General features: G+C 47.9%; 1 protein-coding gene across 6 annotated transcripts in view; it reads right to left on the reverse strand.

Annotated features, from left to right (window-relative positions):
* Positions 1-12,331, reverse strand: part of LOC116229785 (synaptotagmin-like protein 2) — a 40,881-nt gene extending 28,550 nt beyond the window's left edge. For 3 of the 6 annotated variants that reach the window (XR_016470966.1, XR_016470965.1, XM_031594497.2), the window contains exons 1-3: positions 12,223-12,331; positions 2,470-3,030; positions 439-590 (exon numbers count right to left, since the gene is read on the reverse strand). Coding sequence is in view for 4 of the 6 variants with exons in the window: in XM_031594497.2 (XP_031450357.2) it covers positions 439-590; positions 2,470-2,570 (253 nt within the window). In the remaining 2 variants the exon portion in view is untranslated. The other 3 variants (XM_090150051.1, XM_090150052.1, XM_031594498.2) reach the window with 3 other exon arrangements.
* Between the last annotated feature and the right edge of the window lie 1,580 nt (positions 12,332-13,911).

Genomic DNA, 13,911 nt, shown 5'->3' on the forward strand with positions numbered 1-13,911 from the left:
AGAGCAGCTGGCTGGTGGTTGTTACTAGATGAGTTGGGAAATGGAGGGGTCTCTGACCCACACATATCAATCTCATGCTAGAAACTGCCCCGCATTATCTCCCTTCCTCCTTGCTTTTGTGACAAGAAATGATACTAGTGACTTCTGACAAATCAGACATCTTGGAATAAACAAGCAGAAATGGGGAAAAAGCATTTACTGCATATAGCTGGTAAACAACTTTTATCTTGGTCCTCTGCCATGCTGTGTTTTTTTCCCTCGGGCTCTGGTTTTGATAAACAGATATTTTTTCCAGTACTGAAAGTTGGGCACAAAATCTGTTTCTTAAACTGAAGTTTGGCTTCCAAAAGGCTCCCAGTACAGGGAGACCCTCATACCTGACTACCTTTTTCTGGTCCATGAATTTGGTTTCTTAAGACACACATTAACCATACTTACTTTCTAGTTTGCCCTTTTTCCTTCTGATTGATGCCCGAAGCAGATCTGAACCTTCTAAGTCTTCTTGAAACCGTTTTGCCTTCACTTCTGAAAACCATTCACCTGTCACAAACTTCTTCTTCTTTTCATCCTTGATGGAGCCTTGTATCCGTCTGAAAGTCAAGGGAAATGTTCATACTTAAAAGATCTCCAAGGTTTCAACTTTCCCTGAGCTACTCTCATAACAGCTGCACGTACAGTTCCCCTGTCTGCTTTTACAAAGGATCCTGAGATTATTCTCTGCAATCACAAGGGCCAAACTAACATAAAAATTAAAGTTGATTTTTTCTTTTTTTTTTTGGAAAAACAAACAGCAAGCAAAGGTCGTCATCTTTTACAAACTACATGTTCAAAATTGAGTCACCTCATAAGATTTGTTTATTTCATTTGCAGCTCTGAGGGTTTGTGAAGGGGTGGGATTGTTTATAGGTCTTGCGCTTCTTTGTTTTATTTGTCTATTAATCTCTTTATGAACTGCAAACCTTTTTGGATCAGATCTGCAAACTGTGGAAATAAATTATGCAATTCCTGGTTCTTCAGCATTCTCCTTGGACACTTCTCTTCCTGCTCCTGCTGCCATGCTGACGTTGGCACACAAACAGTTAGCTCTCCTTCCCGAGCACAGCTTTTCTTACTGTAACTAGCTTGGGCACACCCAGGGCTGGTTTTTGGCACCTAAATCTGTCAGTGCTTTGTTTGCTAGCCTGTATTTTTAACTCTTTTCCAGCTAATTTGTTTTTATATGACTCCTTGGTGTAAAAACCTCTGGCTGCCACTGTCTCCCAGTTACTACAGCTCAGAGTCCCTGAGACCTGAGAGGCCATCTGCCCCATCAGAGTGCTGGGCCAGAGGAGATTCAGGCACATATTTTAATCCTGCTGACAACAGTTCAGTGTAATGCCATTGAGTTTGTCTCCCCCAGCAAGCTGGCCGTGGTAGAGCCAAACATGCCCACATTGGCACAGAAGGTCTCACTGCAGTCAGCTGCACTCATAGCAAGTGGCACTTGGCACTGAGCTCTGGAGGATCTAACTCACCTGGCTCCCAAATGAAATGTTTTGTGCAACATCTCCCAAAGAGCAAAGCAAAACTGAAGTCATCCAACACTTTCCCCTAAACCTCCACAACAAAGCAGAAATTTTACTACTAAATTTCAGAAATAAGGGGGGAAAAAAAAGTAAGAAAGAATACCCTAACAAACCATAACAACAACAAAAAAAAGGATATGATTTTTTTTAATGCTTCAATTCAGGGGAGAAGCTGCCCATTCACCCTTCAAGCCCTGAGCATCCCTCCCACACAGGGTTTACTCTTTTTCAGCTCACCAAGAAGTCAAAGACATCCTTATCAGGGATAGCCAGGCACAGTGCCATCCGCACCCACTGAACTATTCCTTTCCAGCAGTGGAGAATTTGGTGCCAGCTTCCCAAGCCTGGAGCACACTGTCAACATGGATGGCCCAAATTAGCTGGCCCCAGCCCTAGGATGCCCTGCAAACCTTGAGCAGTTCATGGGGCCTCTCATTGCCCCTCTCTCTGCCTGCATGATGGATCCTGTGTGCACACCCACCTTGGAGATGAGAATGTAAAGCCTCATTTAAAAACACTGAGAGATTTCCGTGCTACTAGGTGAGGAAAATAAGGCAGCAGATACTCTCCTGCACTGACCTCTGCCACTGAGAAATCAGCACCTTTCCCAAAGAAGGAAAGGGAGGACTCCCCTTCACATTTCTATGGGGCACTCACTAACTCCAAAGGAGAGACCAGCCCAACAGTCCTGCAGAGAGGGGACAGCAGTGACAGCAGGCAAGCTGAAAAGCAGGATGTGCAATGAAAAGATCTTTCATGATCCAGGCACGAAGGTACAGCACTGTTGCAGCCTGCACCCCTCCCTGTGCACGCACACACACACACATACACACACTCCACTATAAGAAGTAAAATATCCCCCAGGTGGGAGCTCATGACTTGCTGTTATTGCACGCTGTCTCACCTGATACGATCCCCATCCTTCTTCTTCAGCTCTGCATCTCTCTGCAGAACCTTCATCAGCTTCTCATACTCCTCCTCAGTCAGGAAGCTCAAGTCCAACATGTTCCCTGCAACGTTCTTCAGCAGTTCAGACAGATGGAGCAATGACACACCAGCAATTAATCCAGCTCAGCCTGCTGCAATGCCATGGGCAGCCCCCAGTGTGCTGAGCAAGACAAGGCGGAAGCAAAAGGGCTTCATTCACAACAGCATGGCTTGAGTGGAAGTTGCGTTAGCATTTGGACCAGCACTTCCAGGCTGTGGGCAGCTCTTCCCTGGCACGTTTTGCTGCTCTGCGTGCCTTCCCCTGCCAGGAAAATACTCGCAGCAAAATGAAGCTCCTTCGCTTTCCTTCAGGCACGGTTGTAGCAATTTGGAAGCCAGCGTCAATCAAACAGGCAAGCACAGTGAGGAGCAAGCTCACCGCCTGCCTCAACAGGCACGAAAGCTCAGCACACCCCCAGCACCTCTGGTATGCGCCTCCTTCAGCAGAGGAGTCTGCCTCCGTGGAGTTCAGGCATCCCTGCAAAGAAATAACATCAAGACGCCTTTCTGATAAGCGCGACATATGGTAACCGAATGTGTACACTGGGGGTTTGTATTTGTTCTTCAGCACAAGTTCCAAAACAAGCTGCCCTACTTTCCTCATCATCCTACAGCACCTCGCACAGCACTAACCTCTCCAAGGTGGGATTTTATTTTAGCTGCTTTCCTGCTAACAGGTAAACAGCTGATTCAGCTTTAAGCAAGATATGCATATGAACTGCCAAACTGCCTACTTGTTTTTTAACTCCATTTTCCTATTCCTTATTCCTTCCTGCCCTATATGAAACAGAGGAAGCAGTCAGCCTTCGTAAAGCAATTGGCAAATGCGATCTGCAGGTATTATTGCTGCATGTTAGGCCATGAAATACCAGAGGCTGCTCAGTTTCTAATATCAGCGCACTCCGCCTTGTGCTGAACTGATATTTGCTATTCAGACAGCATATATGCAGACTGCTCAGCGTTTCAGCAGAGCCAAAAAATGGCCAGAAGCTGCATGGTGTGGAGGGAAGATAAAACACATTTTGCAGTGCTGCTTTATTCCTTGTCTTCCCTCTTGGCCAACCGGAAGGCAGTGAAGTGCACCTCCAAGGGAGGAAAAGTTCTGCTGTTCTGCTTGAGTCCACGTAAATATTTCCCAGCTCACCAGGTGGGACTTTCCCACTGAGTCAGAGCCCATAAGGTCACTGTGGATTTCACCATCCTTGGCCTTTTCTGCCAAAGCTACAGCCGTGGTAGCCAGGACACTGAAAATGAACAAATCCCAGTTTTCATGGCAAATACCATTTGATGATCATCATGCCCATTCCCTGACCTCAAGGCCTCTATCACGCTCAGTGTGTCTGCCTTATCTGTCCTCAGTCTCCACATTCAACATCTCCAGGCCCTGCAGGTGCTCCTCAGAGCCGTGGTTCAGATTATTTCTGTCCCCCCTTCAGCCTGCCTCCACACAATGCACCTCTTGGACTGGCATGCCAGAGCCAAGCACAGGAGTTTCAGCTGGACTTTGCTCAGGAGACATCGTTTTATACATTTACATTATTTGACACCTGATACATCCCCAAGTGTTTGTTCTTTTTCTCAAAATGGTTTAATATGTAGAAGCACAGCAACTGTCAGAACACACACAAAAAAGGCTAAGTAATGAAATGAACGAACATAAAAACTCTGTAATTATTATAATTTTTGGACAAAAGAAAGCTTAACATGCGTGTGTCACACTGCAACTATAGCCTTTGTCATCTAGGAAACTACTGACACCACATTATTGAAAACAAGAGCAGTAATAAAAATCTGTTTCTCTGCTGAAACCTGCATTTTGTCCAGCCCAGCAAGGCACTGGCACTTTGGTTCTGCTCAACTAACTCTCAGGCACAGCCTTACTTCTAGAAGTACAAGTTTACAAAAGTTTCTGGGACGGATTTTATTGGGGAAACAAAACAAACAAACAAAAAGGATCCATTTCTCACAGTATTTATTCTTCTAGAATTTGAAATTACTTCAGCAAATCTTTTCAGCAGACTCGTATTTATTTATTAGTCCAGGAGACAATCAGAAAAACACCACTTATTTGTAAATGGCTTTTTTTTTTTTTTTTTCCCTGAGAATGTTTTATCTTATTGGAACAGCTACCTGAGAGGAAAAGGTTAACAGAACCCAAACAGCCAACTCCCTTTGTTTCAAGAGTTAAAAAGCAAAGCACCTCCCAGGCTTGCTGTGGAAAGGAAGGTGCTGCATCTCAACAGCCCCTGAAACAGGAGGGTTCCCAGCTCCCCCTCTGAGGACACAGCTCCTGGCAGCAGGCACTGGCCTGGAGAGTCCTGAAAGTGAGAAGTGCCTGCGTCAGTGTTAATGGCACCCACTGCACAGGGCAAAGGCAGGCTGCCCTCAGGTGCTGCAGCACTGTGATGCCCTGTGCTGGGGAACAGCCCCAGGATCCTGCTGTATGTCACGACACAAAGGCAGGCAAGTGTTTCACCACATCTCCAGTGACAGCTGTGAATCTGAGCAGAGGAGGACATCAGATGCAAAGCACTTCCTTCCATCTAACTGCTTTTTAGAGAAAGCGATAATCACAAGGAGATGAACACACGCTCGGCAGTGTGAGAGCTGTGGGTGCAGAGACAAGCAGAAGCACGACATGCTTGGGGGCAGAACTGCCTGCATCTCCTACTGTGCTGATTTCTGGTTTCTTTTGGCCACCGCACTAAGAAGCAGCAACTACTTCAGTGAGCAGAGAATATCAGTGTGCACAGCTGCAGGACCCTGTGTCACTGCTCATCCTCTCCAAGGACTACAGCATGCAGCTGGGAGAAGACAGCACGCAGCCTGCACCAGGCATCCTGCAGGTCACAGGGCACAGCTCCCTAAAACGGGAGCAATATCTGTGCATTTTGCAGATTTCCAGGAATACTTGCAGAGCTGACATTAATTTCAAGCATTTGTGATACTCTCAAAGCCCCACAGACTCTTGAAATGAAAAAGTATGTGCCCACCACTTGCTTGCTTCATTTGATATCCCCCAGCATTTGATTGCAAAAATCCAGTGATGTTTAATCTGCTTTCACCTACTCTGTGCTGCTCCTTTTGCAGACCTGTGTCACTTCTGTGGTTTCTCATCCAGAAGAAGGGAGTTCAATGTTTCTCCTGTCTAGGTGTTATTCAGGGAGCTTTGATCATTCCTCTCACCCCTCTCCGTGCCTGATTCAGCTTACTACAGAACTACCTACCAGTATTTAGGTGCAAAAAGATTCTTCTTAACAGCTGCAGCCCCTGCTCCCTTCACTGGCTTGGCAGAGAAGCAGTGGCAGGAGGAGCTGGGCAGTGCCAGAGCGAGCAGCCTGCTGGCCCCAGGACAGAGGGGAGCATCGAGCACCAGCAGAAAAGCTAAGAGAGGTAATCACTAAAGGAATAAACCTTCCTGTTGTTAGCTGTGCGCTGGCCATGAGCAGTCCTGCACGCTGTGGAGCTGACAGCCAGGGAAAGTCCAGGTGCTAAGACTCCCCGTTTACAAAGCCAAGATACAAACACCAGTGAGCTGCCCCAGACTGTACTTTTCTCCCTTCAGCAAGGCATCAGGCAGCAGCACCAACCCCAAAGGAACAAATAAACACCAACCTTGTTTCAGCAGAGCGCAGCACCGTCTCACGGGGCGCACAGCAGCGCTGCGGCACACCAAGTGAAGGCAGCCTGGACAACGCTCGTTTCCTCATCCCTTGGCAGCTATGCCCACACGTGACCCGAGCTGCCAGGTTCCCCACACAGCAGTGCTGCACAAGGCCACAGGAGCTGCTCCACCAGGTGCAGCCCTGTGAGCTTTGTAAAACAAACAGTGCCACCGCTCCCAGGTGAGGCTTCTGCAGCAGCGACAGCTAGGTATGAAGGAAGGTACGGTACAGACCTGAGTGACTGATTCCTCCATCTTCAAGTTATTTTTCTTCTCATTACAGAGAAGGGTAACATTCTGGGGAGTTTTGTTTGTTTTTCTAGGTAACACTCTTCCAAACAGTTTTATTGGGTGAAAATTAAATGCTTGCTTAGCTTGGCAGGCACAAAACAGCTCCTTTTGGGCAGCTGAGAGGGATGCCTCTGTTATGCTGCATCTCCATTTTATTTCTGGGAGATTTCCCTGAGCTCCGGCACCAAACAAAACGATGTCTCTGCTCTTCACCACCAGCCCGGTGCTCAGCTGCCCACACAACTACTCTGGTTTCTCAGTGCATCTCTCCAGGTACCCATGCCAAGCACTGAGTGCTGGGATGTGTCCAGTTTAACATCGCTCACTGCAAGCCAAGTAGATCGCAGTGACCAGACACTGCTTTGCATTTAAAGGAAGAGGAAAGGTTTAGGAACTTTAACCTGCCAATCAGCCAGACAGGACCTTCTTCTGATAATGGAGCATTTGACACCTTTATTTCAACAGCTGGGTCAGCGTGGGATCATGCAGATCCACCTCATTGCTGGGGCTGCACATAGGTCCATGTAATAAAGATATGAAAACGTCCCTGCCCACGACACAACAAAACCCGGAACAGATAACACTGATCTCACCAAGCTATTCATAGCCTGATGAAAATAGCAGTGAGCAGGAAAGGCTGCTTGCCTCTGTCCATACCTTGTTATCACACATCCTGTTACAATATAAGGAAATAACCTCCTTATGCCTTACAATGTGTGAACACTTCCCAGTGCCCTTATTAGTTAAGACAGCTCTCGCAGGGCAGGTAAAGCCAAGAATGGCATTGCACTAATGATGATGGATGTGATTCTGGCACCTCAGTCACACCACAGATCCCAATATCTGCTGTACTGAACAGGAGCAGAAATACTGAGCACCAAAATTGCTATACCTGTACGCAGTCATCAACCCTGTCTCATGCTAAGCCCCACTCTCCCCCTCATCTTACTTCTGGTGTCAGCACCATGGAATACACAGTGGCATTGCCATTGGTACTGTACAGCCAAAACAAGGACAGCCATCATGGTGCACACAAGCATAACACCATGACGTCTGACTGACCTTCACCAGCAGAGAGGTTAAAAAAAAAAAGCAAACTACAGGATGGCCTCTGGGAGGAATGGGCTGAAAACTCACATCTCCCTTTTTCCCCGTCACAAAACAAGGTGATGGCTTTTGGTTAGCTGCTGCATCGCTCTGCTGCAAGGCATCACAAGAGCCCTTACAAGGTGCACCTTTTCCTCTTGCTCTGCATTGCACCACTTATGGCTATGAGCTGCCCTGTCCTTCACAGACCCAGAGTGGTCGTGAGCCAGGAGAACAGATTTAATACAATTGCTTTCTGAAAAGCTTTTCTACTAAAAATGCTGCGGTTGCACTGCCTGCAATGATATTTTGTCTGAGCTGTCCCACTGAAAGGACAGAAGAGCTCTGCTGTTCCTACCCAACAAAATCCCAAGCAGCTGAGCGGCCTTCAGCTGAGTGACAGCTGATAAGGACTGCCTCCAAACAAAGCAGGCAGTTGTGCAGTCCGCACATAAATGCATCTGTTACCATCAAACAGTCAAGGCTGAATTCTGGCAATACCAGACTGCTTTCTTCTCAGCTATATCCAAAAAGCAAAATTACTCGAGTTCAACTCCCCACACATTTGACACTGATCTGTCTCCACTCAGCAAAAGTTGTACCTGACACACTTTGTCACTCCACCCCAGAGCAGGTGGGAGGGTGGCAGCCGTGCCCCAAGTGATGGCTTCTTTCTCCCATCTGTATCCCAGGAATAAAAATACTGCTCAGTTCACCAAGAGCACAGCCCTGCGTGGTTTCCCTAGCTTTCAGTCTCTACCTCACTTTCCAGAAATGACAGAATCCAGCTGCTCTGCTGATAGCTTTTCCCTCCTCCTCCCTCTGGGCAGCTTCAGGAAAGGATATCCACTGATCAGAAATGCCCCAAGATGTGCCCTGGGAAAAAGGAACACAGGAATGTATCAGAGCAGTAGGTCTCTAGCCCAACCCCACAAGAGCAGCTGGTAATAGACAATTGAGAGCAACAATACAATGGCAGGTAGAAGAATTAGTAAAGTCCTCTATTCCATGCACACGGAGAACACATAATTGAGGAAGTGCTCCACTGACCACATAAGAAACGAACTCTGTTTGTTTGCATTTACCCCTGGGCTTCTGGAAAAAGCATGAGACCACAATATTACAGAAAGTTCTGTCAAATTTCCTTTTGAAGAACGCTGCATGAGCACTTCTGTCCCCTGTGCACTTCTACCCAACCCAACCTAACTGTCTCGTGATTAATCACCCACACTATCTACCTCCCTCCAGCCAGGAATTGCACGGGTGAAATTTGCATTACATGCAATTTACTCCCTTTTATCCATTTTTAATTAAATGACTCATCCCACCCAGGGTAAACAAAGGACTGAGGTTCTTGGTCCTTTGCTATTATTTCATAGAGTCAGCACCATCAGAGGAGAGGTGTGACTCAGGCTCTGTAAGGTCAATAAAGCCTCTTATTGGTAATAAAGTAGCAATCCAGAGTTTTAGTTTAAATATTTGAGACTTCTGTTTATTTCATAGGTGGGAACTATTTGCAGATCTTGCAGGATGTAGTTCACTGTAATTCTGCACACTGCCAGAACACAAATAAACAAGCATAGCCCCTGGGACACCGAGCAAACCTCTCATACCTCTCAGACCCAGGATTGCCATGTCCCAGCTGTGAGAGGATGCCAACATTTCAGAGGCTTTGCTGTAAGAGCTGCCCAGCCAGACCTGCTCCATCCAGTCCAGCATAGGTTGGGAGCTTCAGCAAAGGCAAGAGGGAAGCACTCACACACTGTCCTGAAGTACACCTGGCTGTGCAGAGGAGGCAGAGGCTGGTGCTGAGGTTTGTGCTATGCCTGCCCTTCCATCCTCGAGACAAAAGGAATTTTAAAAGAATTTGCAGTTCTCCGATTGTTGGTTTGCAACAACCCACCCTTCCCATACCTTCACAGGGGACTCCCCACACAACCTCCCCCACATTTCTGCTGCTCAGACATTTCCATCAGATAAACACCTGTTGTTCAGCCTTCCCTCCCACCAAGGGAGGACAGCATGCTACACCAACTCTCCTGTTGGGAGTCTTCATGCTATAAAAGTTACCCCTCAAAGCATCTTCTTAGCCATTATTTTGTGACATGCTTGAAAATGCAACAACAAACCAATATGTGGTAGCTGCAAGCGAGAAACCAGAAACAGCTTAAAGCCAGACCCCACAGGTGGCAGTCACATACAGAGACCAACCAACTCCCTGACCTCGTTTGTTACTCATCCTCACAACCCGTATATTTTTAATGGTCAGAAAAGATGGAAAGCATGCTTTGGCCAAGTTCCGACAAACAAAAGGCACAGCTAAAGATGCAGGACAAAAGCAACCATGCGTGACAACTTCTGTTTGGTTTTTTTTTTTTTGGTTTTTTTTTTTGACCTTCAAAAATATTTGCTGACCTCAACTCTGCTTTCATTCCACCATGATTTCCCCATGCTTGCTTTCAAGTGCGACATGTCATAAATTGCTGTCCTGACCCTGCCTGCCTGTTACGCCCCAGTAGCACCTTGCACTTGCCTGCCTGGCACTCAGCAGTGGGTTGGGATGCACGGCTCAGTAAAGCCAGGACAGCTGCACCCCAGCACTGCCCACATTTCTGCTGAGGGGGGGTTGGTGATTTATCCCTCCCAGCTCCTCCAGCAAGTGGGACTTGGCACTGAGGGCACAGCCTCAGAATCTGAGGCTATTTGCAAAGAAACAAAAAGAACAACTATTTCTTTAACGTGGCATGAGCTCAGAAGTCAAACACACGTGGAGCCCAATTCCTTTGTACTCCTTTGCCTACTGAGCTCAATGACCTGAGACAAAGTGTGATGCTGAAAGCCATGGGAAAGCAGGCTGCTTGTTGAGGAAAGTCTGTATGCTGTAGCATTCTTCCTTCTGTACCAGTGGTGGCATTCCAAGCCTCAGTCATGCCTAAAATAACTAAAAAATGGAATGAAGGTAACTGTGGGGTGCTTCTCATCATGGTTTAAAACAAGGTACACTCAGAAGGTGTAATTCTCTCCAGCATCTGGGAAAAGGAAAGCTTTGAAAACAGCCTTTCAGCAATTGAACTCCTGATCTGTAATTCCAGTTCCTGACACCAAAGCACAGAAAGGCTACAGCCAGATTCTGAGGTCAGCTCCACATCATGAGAGAAAAAATAAAGCTCACGACTGTGTCTGATCCACCACCCACACACCACACCACACTCTATCACCTCTGGATTTCCAAACTGAGCTGAGGCCTGGACTGGGCTGTGCTGTTCCTGGCCGAGTACAGAGACACGCAGTGCTCCCACCTGCAGTGCGCCAGGTTTGCTCTGTGAACACGAGACACTGAAAAGGAACTCTAGGGAGAGCAATTCCATTACTGAAGCTGCACCTACACCTTCTGTCACAGACCTTTTTGCAAGAGAAAAAATAGATTGGCTGATTTTCTTCCAGGAATAATGCAACTTTCCAGTGCTAACACAGGCTCAGGCACAAATTCAGACATTGGAGCCATGTATGTGCTCAAGCTGGATAACTTGAGTGGGATATGAAATATATTTGGAAACTCTTGTCATTCAGAACAAGAAAAAAAAAACCCAAACACCTGATTCTACTGTCTGTGCTCACAGTTACGTGAAAGATCTCGTGTTTATGCACTCCCAGCAAAGGGTGATGCACAGACATGAGGATAGGGAAAAGTTACGTGAAACTCACTGACTGCAGGTGTGATTACAGACAGATGTACTTGAAGTAGCACAAATCTGCATATGGAAATCTGTCATTTAATCTAGCTCGAGAGAAGTTCAGGTAAATTCAAACAAGAAATCCAAACACAGACTGCACAGATTTAATTAAATCACTAAAAATAAAATCAGCTTCATATGATCATCTGATACCATCTTCTTACACACACAAGGTGTTTCTGCCACCTGTGCTGCTACACGAATACCCACACAACTTGCAATGAGGTGAGGAAGGCAGCTTCCCAGGTAAGAGTAACAAGATCAGCTGAGAAATGCTGCCTTATGTCAAGACGCTCAAGGTCTATATGAGTTAGGAGTATTTATATAAGCCGTGGCAACCTTCTGCCAGACCTCAGTACGCGATGCTGCCGGCAAGAAAAACCCAGCACAGCGTAAGGCTCCCACGTGGAGCGGCTCGGATGTTCTGCTGAGTGGGGGAGCGCTCGGCCCCACGGCCCCCAGCAGCGCCACCCGCAGCCCGGACCGGGACAGGGCCGTCCGCGCCGAGGCTGGGGAGGGCAGCTCACTGCGAGCCGCTGCTGGCAGCCGTGCGCTGCAACGAAAGGAGACGGGAACGAAGTAGAAACGGCGCAGCGCCCGCAACAGCGCCCGGCACAGCCAGGAGCTGTGGGCAAAGGGAGCGGCCCCCCAGAAACGCAGCCCCGCGGTTATGTCGGCTGCTGGCAACAACGAGACGCAAATAAGGAAGTCCGTGGAGCCGGAGCGGAGGAGAGCTGCGGGACGCGGACGCAGGAGAAGCGGTGGGGAAGCAGCAGCAGCTCGGCGGGCTCCCACCTGCGGCACACGGCGTCAAGCGGGGGGCGGCTTGGCGGACCCGGAAGGTCCCGGGCGCAGCCGGCGGAGGGGGAGCAGGGAGGGCAGCAGGGAGCGATACCTCAAACGGGAGACAGCTGGGAGCCACCACACGGACCTCCGCACCCGCGAGGGGGGGGGACCTCGCTGCCGCCCCTGGAGGCGTGGCTCCGGGAGGGGGCGTGGCTTCGAGAAGGCGTGGCTTCGGGAAAGGGGCGTGTCCGTGTGCCGGGTGGAGGCGGGGCCACGCGGAGCGGGTGCTGCGTTCACACGTGCGCTCAGTCCGTGCGAAGCGCTGGTTGCTACATAAGGAGCCCAGCTTCTGTGTAAAGGGATTAAGCTTGCTTGCTTGCTTGCTTTTTTTTTCTAAGAGTGACAATAAAACTTCAAGCTATGGGAATATTTGCACTGGAGAGTTTGTTTTCCTGCTGTAAACGCTGATTATCTGCAATGCCAGCTGTCATTTAGCAGTCTCAATTAACTGAGATAGGTATAATGGCAGCTGTACGTGTCCTCTATCTTGGGCAAGCAGAGCTGTGGTCACTCAGGAGCTCTGGCTGTGGGATTTGGCAACTGCAGGTAGAACTGAGGTACAACACAGCTTGGATTTACAGCCTGGATTTTAGCCTTAAACCTTAACCCCACAGCATTACAGCCTGTGCCCTACAGTGAGTATAAAATAATAATCCTGCAATGTGCAAGAAACAAGCAGTGACAGCCTTATAGGGCCTCCAAACATCACTGTGTGTATGGATTTCTGGATGCTGGCGAGTAGCAAGTGCACATTGAGTGGATAAAAAAAGCAATAGTTTATAAAGGTTTGATTACTGGCCAGCCCTGCTCGGTTACAGCAAAATATGGCACCTTGAAGTGAGTAAATACAGTCACATGGGAACAACTCCACAACAGCCTGCAAAATGCAGGGAAAAGACATTATTATTGCAGCCAGCTGCTCCTATGCTTTTCTCACTTTCAGTCTTTCAAAGTTTTCACGAGAACAAGTGGCAGAAGCCATGTCAAACAGTAGGACCATCCTTTGTGATTGTCTGGCACTCTCATGCATGGCCCCTGCAGCCCTGGGGTTCATGTTAGGACAGCACTGCCCCACTGCATGGAGTGCCATTGGGAAAGAAGCACCCAACTCTGCAGGATGGGCTGGGTCATGTGGTGGCCTCAGCAGGGAGAAGTGAGGATGCAGGGCTCTTTAAGCCCTCAGTTGGTTTAAAACAGTGCTGAGTTTGTCTCAAGGCACCTGTGCTTCTGCAGTAAACTTCAGGCACTACGGCTCTGCCAGAGATCTGTCTCTGGGCTGCTTCTGCCTCTTGTGCCATAGTTGAAATGACAAAAGTTTGCTCATTCGTGTTCCAGTAAGAGAAGAATGTTCCTAAGATCTACACAGCTTCAGCTGGCTCCTTTGTAGATTGGGTGCACCTTCAGCTCAGCCAAACGTTCCTGTTGTTATCTCACCTACGTCTGAACCTCAGCGAGCTCAGCCAAGGCACAGCTCTTCCCTCTCAGTCTTTTTGTTTCCATGCAATCCTTTTTCTTAACTCGACTCTCATTAGGCCTGGAGTGTTTTCAGTATTTTTAGCTGTGACTTTCAGAAGGCTGCCAAAAGATAGCTGAAAACTATAGAGCGGTGTGATTAATGCTCTCGGCATTTCTCCATGATTCATTTTGGTGTTAGAGGAACTAAATGTGGAAGCATGACAAAAATCACTAGCGTTTCACTGGGGTATATCATTCAGGTTTTTGCTACCTTGGTGGATCT

This window comes from Phasianus colchicus, chromosome 14 (assembly GCF_987193195.1).
Source record: "Phasianus colchicus chromosome 14, bPhaCol1.hap1.1, whole genome shotgun sequence".
Classification (NCBI taxonomy): Eukaryota; Metazoa; Chordata; class Aves; order Galliformes; family Phasianidae; genus Phasianus; species Phasianus colchicus.